A 9,317-nucleotide genomic window follows, 5' to 3' on the forward strand; every position below is an offset into this window, starting at 1 on the left:
CCCGGGGCTTGGAATGTCACTGGTATGCCAAAAATAAATTCCTGTCTGTGTGCATGGGAGAACGTAAAGGAAAATAATTACATTTGACACTATTGTAAAGAACGAGTCATTTTTTTTAAGGGCACTGATGAATCGGATACGCTGTGTGCTTTTTTTCTTTTAAACTCTTTGAGGGGTATGAGTCAAATGAATTCTATTGTTTAATATTCGATTGACTGTTTGTTATCTGGATAACACTGGAAGAACGACATGTTTTTTTGAGGAACTAATATCAAGTTGTTGTCTTCTGTCAAGTACTGTGTGATCAATTTCTGGGAATGCTTCCCACCTCTCTTCCTTTGGAGGATGGTTGTCTATGCCCACAAGGTAAATGCTGATGAAATGCAGCATTATTGTTTACTGTTTTTGCTGTATGTTGTTGGAATGATCATTCTTTTTGGTTTGTAACTAACTCTGCCCAAATGTCAGAATTCTATTTGCTTATTGTGTTTTCAATGCTCTAATGCCGATCTAAAACCTAGAATGACACTCAATAGAGCACATCCTTCAAGGCCAAACTGTAAAGAGAAAAGAAAAATAGTGCATTTTCATATTTGCGTTTGAACAAACTGTTTAACTATGTCAACAAAGTCGTTGTTAAAGTTACTTGAATAATTCCTGCAAATTGCGGTATTTCATGTTGTTCTATATTCAGAAGTAACACTTCATGAATAGGTTATACTCTTCCCAAGCAAAAAAATAAATACTTCAGGTGTCATGAGAAAAATGTAGACAAAGAATCAAAATATTTTTGGGTGGATCAAGATAACAAGTAAAAAAATTATGTATTTTGGATTTTTTTTTTCTCCTATAGTACACAGGCATGCAAAGTTCCCACATGGCACACATTAAGTGACAGAAAAACTACATGCTACTAGTTTATTTGGTAAACTAATAGAGTGCAGCCATGGTGAGCATTATGCTTTTGACGTTAGTCAAACTCCTCTGAAATGACTATAAAGAAAATAATACATGAGTTTTCAGAGGCTATTTTTAAACTGAACAACTGGCAACAATTGGCGAATCACTGGTTTAAAGAAAGCTTTGTGGCCTGGGACCATACTTTGCCACACTGCCTTCAAAGCATCTCTGGCGATCTATGAACTCAATTACTTTTCTATTCAGATGCATTACAAAGGCGTGGGCAAAAATATAATAATATACACTATATATAGTATATTAGTTATTTCTAAAAAAAAAAAATAAATAAATAAATAAATAAAAGTACAATTTGTCGACAAGAACCTGAATTAAAGTTACTCTTATACTGCTGAGTAAGAAAATGTGTGATCAAGATAATCTGTTGTAAAATGAACCAGGGCTCGTGAATTAAACAAAATGTATATATTAAATGATCAATTATTTCCCATTGCCATTGCAGAGCAACGAAACATCCGAATCATTGTCATTGATAAATTCATTGCGTCGGGGGGAAAATGATTTGGGTTGAATTTTGTGCACTACTGTATTTGGATTTGACTTCCTCCGATGCAGAAGCTGGCCAATGAGCTGGGCCTCATTAAGCCGGCCTCCGTGCTGCGGGTCCGACCACTGGCAGGGCTCCTCCCGCCCCCTTCATCAATGAGGTAGTGGGCTTGCTCATTTGAATAATGTGCGACTACTTGGACTGGAGCCAATCAGCTGTCGGAGCACCACGATAACTCGCAATGCATTATTGATAATAATAATTACGTTGACATGCGCATTTGAGGAGGTAGGAGTGCGGTGGCGGTGAGGGGGGACATTTTTTTTTAAAGGCCAAAAGAATTTGTAGAAAAAGAGGAGGATAATTGTGCGGAACTCTTTTTGGCCCAGATGGTTGCAGCATGTCGAGGCGCAAGCAAGCCAAACCGCAGCACATCAACTCGGACGAGCCTGGGTCCGCACAAAATGGTGAGTTTGATTTCGAATTAGTTGTTTTAAGAGTTCCGCTCGCGCACTTTGACCCATATGACGGTGCTGATTGGGAGTTTGGGACAGATCGAAACTCGACAATGGTTACTCAGGTGTGGGTCTAAATATGAAGTGTCTTTAAATCGAACGTATCCGTAAGCCATGCAAACTTTGTTCATTCAAAATATCTGTTGATTTCTACTTTTTTTTTTTTTTTTTTTTAATTCATGGAGTGGGTGGTGTTGAATGAACTCACCCGGACGTGTAATGAAACTTTTAACACTAACGACCCGGTCCGTTTGTAAAATAAGTCCCATTCTTTTCATACAATCTTCTGTGGTTAATTTTGCTGCCTCCTTTCGAATCTGCGCCTCCTGAGTATGAAATCGAGTTTCAATTGAATGTATTTAATCGTACCCATTCAAATTAAAATTGCATTATTTAAAATTGATTTTCACATTGACTTGTAAACGTTGCAACTTTGAAACAAATGTAAACTAGTCCATTCAACAATACAAAAAAAAAGTATGAAATGGGACTCCGAGTAAGCTGACCCAAAGGCAATAAATCCCCCAGTTTAATGCATGACTGTTTCCTTTGGTACGTATGTGGGGGGTGGGGGATGAAGCAGTGGCCCTTTTGGTAGAGCCTGTTGGGTGGGAAGGGGGTGGGGGGCTCGACACCCCCCCCCCCCTTTTCTGCCCCCACCTCCAACAGAAGAGCGCTCACCCTTTTCTTTGAATGAAAAACTTGAAAAAGCTTCACTGTTAACTGGATTCATTCGTCGTGCGGTTTTTGTCAACCAAAATGTACAAAACGAACATTTGTTGGTGGATAATTTATAATTTGCCGCCTGCAGCCATAGGGGGTGGGAGCTAAGACTATGATGTATTTATGATATAAGAGTCGTATTGTGCGCAAATGCTCGCAGTTTCCCCCTCGGATGAGTATTGTAATGCAACGTCTGTGTGTGTTTTTGTGTATGAATGTGTACGTGTGTGTTGTGACACCGTTCCTGTACCTCCTGCTGTGCAATTATCAAGTCCAACAGTTTCTTTGGGCAAATGCAAACAGGTGGTCTGCCCCCTTTCTTCCATTCGCAATGCATTAGCATTTACAATACACCCATGTTGTGAAATGGAGACAAATTAAAATGCACATTTTTGGGTGCTTGGACAATTCACACTGGTCTTGTTCATATTTAGTGTGGTTACCTGAAAGTAGAAATGTGTGTGTGTGTGTGTGGGGGGGGGGGGGGGGTCTGACAGTGGTTTGACTCCATTCCTATTAACTGGTAGGTATTGTCATTGGTTCGTTGTATAGCCGCATGATATATTTTAAATACCAATGCTTCCTTAGGCGCTTGCACAATGTTCAGATTCATGTTAAAAGTAGTTGGTTGCCCCCTGCTGGCCTTGTGGACAAAAGGTCAATTCAAAGTTGTTCAAGGGCTCTTAACAGAAGAAAATAGCCCAGATGGACCCAGGTTTTTCAATGTTGGATCAGGGTTACTGTGTTTAATCCGTTGTTTATGTACTTTTTGTAAATTGTGGCATTAAAAATGTGAAAATACCAGATTTAAAGTCACTGGATTTGCATGTCACAATGTAAAAAAAAAAAAAAAAAGAAAACACTTGTTTACTGCCATACGTTCAGAAGACACTTATCCCTTCCAACCCCCACCAGGCATTCTACGAGATGATCCAGAGCAGCAGACGGACGGAGAAGTGAAAAAGTTCCGAATAGACCAGACTCGGATCTGCAACAAGTGCTGTGCTGAATTCTTCGATGAATTTGAATTTTTGGAACACGAAAAGAACTGTACCAAAACCCAGAAAGTGCTCATTATGAGAGAGGGTGATTGCAGTGAGATGACAGAGGAATATTTGCAAGGTTCTCCCGAAGACCCCGTCAGTGACCATGACGATAGCCGGTCCAGCAGCCATTCCGTAGCTGCCGCCAACGCTAACCAACTGGAAAAAACTGAAGAGGAGTCCAACGCGCACATGGAGGACCACGAAGATATGCCTGCCAGTCCCGAGACACACTTCCAACCTTCCCCTGAGATGCAGGATCCAAACAATTCTGAGGCCGTGACTACTGACTCTCAAATTTCCATCTCCCAGACTTCTTCAAATCCATCAGCTCTATCATCGCAGGACGCATTACAGGTCATCCCCATGATCTTGGAACAGTTGGTGTGCCTCCAGCAGCAGCAGCTACAGCAAATCCAGATCACAGAACAGATCCGAATCCAAGTGGCCATGATGACTCCGCAGGGTCTGCGCTCATCAGTGGGGGCGGCCATGGACCCCCTGAAAGCCCTCGGCGCACATCTCTCCCAACAGCTGTCTGCTGCAGCGGCTTTGATAGGAAAAAGGACCGGCAGTCAGAACCTGTCAATGGAGGCGGTCAAGCAAGGTAAACATTCTCTTCCCGCCGGCATCTCGACCTCCGTACCTGCAGGACTGAGCGCAATGACCTCTAAGATGGACATTTTGAAGGGCATTCCTGATCTGGCTAGTCGTTTACCAGCCCTTGTCACTGAGTCACCGGGTGTTGTCGGTTTCCCGGGCACCTTCGGTGCAATCCAAACAGGGAGTGACTCGAAAAAAGCAAAGGGGAAGCTGCTGAATGTTCCAATAGAGTCAAAAAATGGAGACTTGTTATATAAGCACAAGTGCAAGTACTGTGGAAAGACCTTCGGCAATGACAGCGCGCTCCAGATTCACCTGCGTTCGCATACTGGAGAGAGGCCCTTCAAATGCAACATCTGCGGAAACCGCTTCACAACCAAAGGGAACCTCAAGGTGCATTTCCAAAGGCACAGGGACAAATATCCCAACATCACCATGAACCCTCATCCAGTGCCCGAACACCTTGACAGCATTCCCACCAGCACCGGAATTCCCTTTGGTATGTCGGTCCCCATGGAAGAGTCCAATGAAATCAAGCCGATACTTGGTCATCCCGCTGCAGGGTTCCATTCTTCGTCACTCTCTGGATTCAAGACATTTGATGGCTTTGGAGGTGGTGACCCATTTTCCCAGAGACCCTCGCCATCAACAAGCGATGGCTCCCCGTCTGTTTCCTCAAATATTTTTGCCCAAGAGACCAGTATGGATCACACCCAGAAGGATGCCAAGGACCTCCTGGGAACACTGCATCACATGAATGGAAATGCCTTGTCTGGAGAGCAAAGTTCTGGCACCGCAAAGCTCCAGCAGATGGTGGACGGCTTGGAGAAGAAGACAAACGACCCCAACGAGTGTGTCATCTGTCACAGAATTCTCAGCTGCCAGAGCTCGCTGAAGATGCATTACCGCACACACACCGGGGAGAGGCCGTACAAATGCAAGATCTGCGGCCGTGCTTTCTCCACCAAAGGCAACCTAAAGGCCCATTACGGGGTGCACAGGGCCAACACTCCTCTTAAAATGCAGCACTCCTGTCCCATCTGCCAGAAGAAGTTCACCAACGCGGTGGTTCTGCAGCAGCACATTCGCATGCACATGGGCGGCCAAATTCCCAACACCCCAGTGGCGGAAACCCACTTTGAGGCCAACGACACAATCGAGTCCTCTCCACCGGAAGAAAAGTCTGCGGACCTCAATAGTTTTGCTGCAAACATGGAAACTCGAGAACCTGAGGTGAGCTCTCAGAAGCCACTTGACAATTCTGACTCTGTCCCATCTGCCGCTGAAGACCAGAAGCATCCTGGCCCCTCTGTGTTTTCCAGCCTTGATGTTTTGAAGAATCTCACCTCTGCTCTTGCACTAAAACGACAGGGTAGCACTCCATCTGAGAGCGAGGGGACACCCAAAGAATCGCCATCTGCTCCCAGAGAGCAGGAATATCAGAACGACCGCAGTCCAGGCGTTTCTGATTCTGCCATGTCATTTCATTCCACCTCTCCCGTCAACAACACTAGTAGCCTCAAGTCTCCGGAATCTGCTACAGAAGAGTTTGCCCGTAATGGATACAAACCGGACCTTGAAGGGGCGAATCAAGACGGAAGTGAATCCAGTGGAGCCCTCGACCTCACGGCTTCGAGCAGCTTTACCCCAAAAGCGATCAAAGAGGAGCCTAGTGTGCCATTCACAAGTGGAGAATATGGTGTGTTCATCAAGCAAGCAAGCACTGTAATTGTTTTGATTTTGAGCTAATTGCCTTTTTGTATCAACAGCTGCCAGTAGTATGTCTTTCATGAGGATCCCGTCGAGTCTGGAGATGAAGATTCCTCAAGAGAGCCCATTGGGCACCCATGGTTTGTTTGCAACTCAAATGCCCCCAGGAGCAGCAGTACCATCGCCCATCCCCACGGCACCGCGTCGGTCCTCCAAGCAGCATGTTTGTAACGTCTGCGGGAAGAACTTCTCGTCTGCCAGCGCCTTGCAGATTCATGAGCGCACGCACACTGGGGAGAAGCCTTTCGCCTGCAACGTCTGCGGCCGGGCATTCACCACTAAAGGAAATCTAAAGGTCCGTCTGACTTAATGTTATATCTGTTTGAATACGAATTAAAACAGTCAGAATTTATCATTTTTATTCATATCAGATGCGGCCATTTTGCCACTTGTTGTCTGAAAATGGCATCACAGTTGCTCAGGAACAATTGTGATTTTCAGTTGACAGCAAGTGGCAAAATGGCCGCCCCCTGAGATGGATAAAATGGGTGAATTCTGCTGATATTGATACTGATTATTATTATTATTATTATTATCAGCATAATTATTATTATAAAGGAATTCTGGGGTTGACTTCCCATTTTTATAAACACTAAATTCATTATAATATTCAGTGACCATAACGTTCTGTCGGCCATTGCAATACGTTTTAATTAGTTCTTTAATGGGTGTACATGATTATCAGATACTCACTTTCACTATAATTTGGGGATTGTAATTTACCTTTTTTTTTTTTTTTTAATCCCCTTCAGGTACACATTGGTACTCACATGTGGAACAACTCCTCAAGACGTGGTCAGCGTCTATCCCTGGATAATCCCATGGCTCTTATGGCAATGAGCTCTGAGCCAAAGATGTTACCAGAAATGTTGCAAGCCCCCAAAGAACTTGCTGCTCCACCCATGAACTTTGACCCATCCATGTGGAACCAGTACACCACAACCTATAGCGGCGGTCTGACCATGAAGGCCAACGAGATCTCAGTCATCCAGGGAGGAGGCATCCCCCTCCCCGGGAGCCCTGCTGGCGGCGCCCCGCTGATTGGATCCACCGGAGGCCTCATGAAGATGGACGCGTCTCACTCTGGCTTGCCTGCCTCCATGGCTGAGATTGAGAAGAACAGCTCTGACAGTGTACCAAAATCCCAGTTTCCACATTTCATGGAGGAGGGGAAAATTGCAGTCAATTAATCACTTGAACTTTCAGCCTGAATGTCTTTTTGCAACTGAGGTACAATCGTGGAATGCAGCAAAGGTCTTTTCCCAGTAATCTGCTCACATCACTCATTCAATTGATTCTATAGCATTGCTTTTTAGTTGATTTAATGTAACTACTGTAGTTGTATTTTATGTGAATTATATACGGGTATTTTTTTGCTGTTTATTCAAACGTTTGAATGTACAACATTACTTGAAACTCTGCTTTAACTCCAACTGTCTCCTTTAAAAAAAAAAAATAATCTTTTTGAAGGATTTCGACTTCAAGGGTTTGACATTTAAGGTTTAATGTAAAAAAAAAAGCAGTCACACTATAACGATTAAAGGCTTTGCTGCTAAGTAAAATAAAACTTGGTAAAAACATATTTGATCCTTAAAAAACTATTTTGGAACACATAACACCAGCTTAAAATTGTCACCCATTTTGGAAACCATTTTTTATCTGCAAAGATAAAATGATCGAGAGCACTGAAGAATGTTTATCAATCAAATGATTCCTTTGGAGCCAGGATGGACCCAATCTGGCAAAACACTTTTAAGCTTCTAGTGTAAACAACTTATTATCCACCCATTAAAATTGACGTGATTTCGGGACTAATATTTCAAAATGAAAACTGCAGTCTTGCCGTGAGAAATGTCAAGAAACAAAGTAGTTGGACATTTCCGCTTTTAGCGCTTTGGCACAGTTAACCATGTCGACTACTTACAAATGACTACTTTCCTTCCTATTGTGTGCCATCAATTTCTGACATTGTATGTTTTTGTAATGTAGTTTTTCAAATTGATGTGACATTTGGACAGGTTACTTGAGTGTCCTCCCTGTTGCATATGTGTTAGTTTTGAATTTGAATGATGACTCATGGTTCTACTTGCCAAGTGCCTAACTTGAATCGTGTGTGTTGCTGTTGTCTTTCAGTGCACCAGAGGGTTAATTTAAAGGCTTTGGCATCAATGATGATTTGTACATGTAGCATTGCTTGTGTATCAGATTTACATCCAGAACTCTCTCTGCTGCCTTTGTGTTTTCTTGTAAGGCGGTCATATTTAGTTGGCTGAGATCCAAATGCAGAATATTGTCCAGCCTGCACTTTATTTGAGCTTTATACGGTCACAGTTATTGTTGCATCTCAGTCTCACTGCGTAATGCTGTCTTAGCAGGACAAAGGGCAAAATTACAATTTTGTCTCAAGAGGTTTGCCAGTGCTCAGATTGAATGGTCTTCAAATTGTAGCATTTTAATTTATTTATAATACACAAGGCTTGAGTTGTGGGGGTGAGTTCTACCTCATTTAGATTTTAGTTCGCCACACCGCCCTTTCTCAATATTAACTGTACATTTCTCCCCCAATACATTCTTGAGTGCATATATTTTATTTTCTACTCTAAATCTGCTGTGTTGAACTCCAATGAATGTATCACAGGACACTTTACACAAGTCAGAATGCTCAGAGTTGGAAGGCCCCTGCTGTACATTCCTTAGTAATTATGCATTTGCCAAGTTGTGCCTTTTGTGTTTGCGAGCCTTGTCAAAAACTGCTTTTCGAAGATGTCTCTACAATTCAATGTTGAGCCAGTGTGGCCTGTTTACAAGTGGACATTGATTTAATGGTTTTTTTTCACCAAATATTTCCTTCAACTATGTTTGCTGGTTTTGAAAAAATAAAGTCCTCACTTTTTCACACAAGTATTGTTATTAATTCACCAATGATTGAAGTCCCAGCAGTGGAGTTGAGTAGTGCTTTAACTAATATCTTAACACAGAAACTACAGCAGTTTTAAAGTAAATGGCAGTTAATGTTAAAGAAAGAAGATCCATGAGTTGCATCTTGGGGTGATTTTGCACGCTTATTTTATCATGCATGTTAAGAGTCTCTTAGCAGTGTTTCCCAATAGAGCCAAGGCACATGGTTTGCATGAGGAAAAATCAGAAGGCATACCACCAAACAATAAATTCACGGGTTTATTAACCTCTTTAAATATG

General features: G+C 42.7%; 1 protein-coding gene across 2 annotated transcripts; it reads left to right on the top strand.

The window, feature by feature from the left end:
* The first annotated feature begins 1,682 nt into the window (after window positions 1-1,682).
* Window positions 1,683-9,020, top strand: sall4 (spalt-like transcription factor 4). 2 transcript variants are annotated; one of them, XM_088369396.1, is made up of 5 exons: window positions 1,683-1,753; window positions 1,855-1,932; window positions 3,619-6,048; window positions 6,119-6,414; window positions 6,872-9,020. In XM_088369396.1, the coding sequence occupies exons 2-5, from the start codon at window positions 1,866-1,868 to the stop codon at window positions 7,307-7,309; spliced, it is 3,231 nt and encodes a 1,076-aa protein (XP_088225522.1). In that variant the 5' UTR covers window positions 1,683-1,753; window positions 1,855-1,865; the 3' UTR covers window positions 7,310-9,020. The 2 variants fall into 2 exon arrangements, with proteins under 2 accessions (XP_088225522.1, XP_088225521.1); XM_088369395.1 differs by lacking the exon at window positions 1,683-1,753 and having other exon boundaries at window positions 1,778-1,932.
* The last annotated feature ends 297 nt before the right edge of the window (window positions 9,021-9,317 follow it).

The sequence above is a fragment of the Syngnathus floridae genome, chromosome 2 (assembly GCF_059516105.1).
Source record: "Syngnathus floridae isolate MCC-2025c chromosome 2, RoL_Sflo_1.0, whole genome shotgun sequence".
Classification (NCBI taxonomy): Eukaryota; Metazoa; Chordata; class Actinopteri; order Syngnathiformes; family Syngnathidae; genus Syngnathus; species Syngnathus floridae.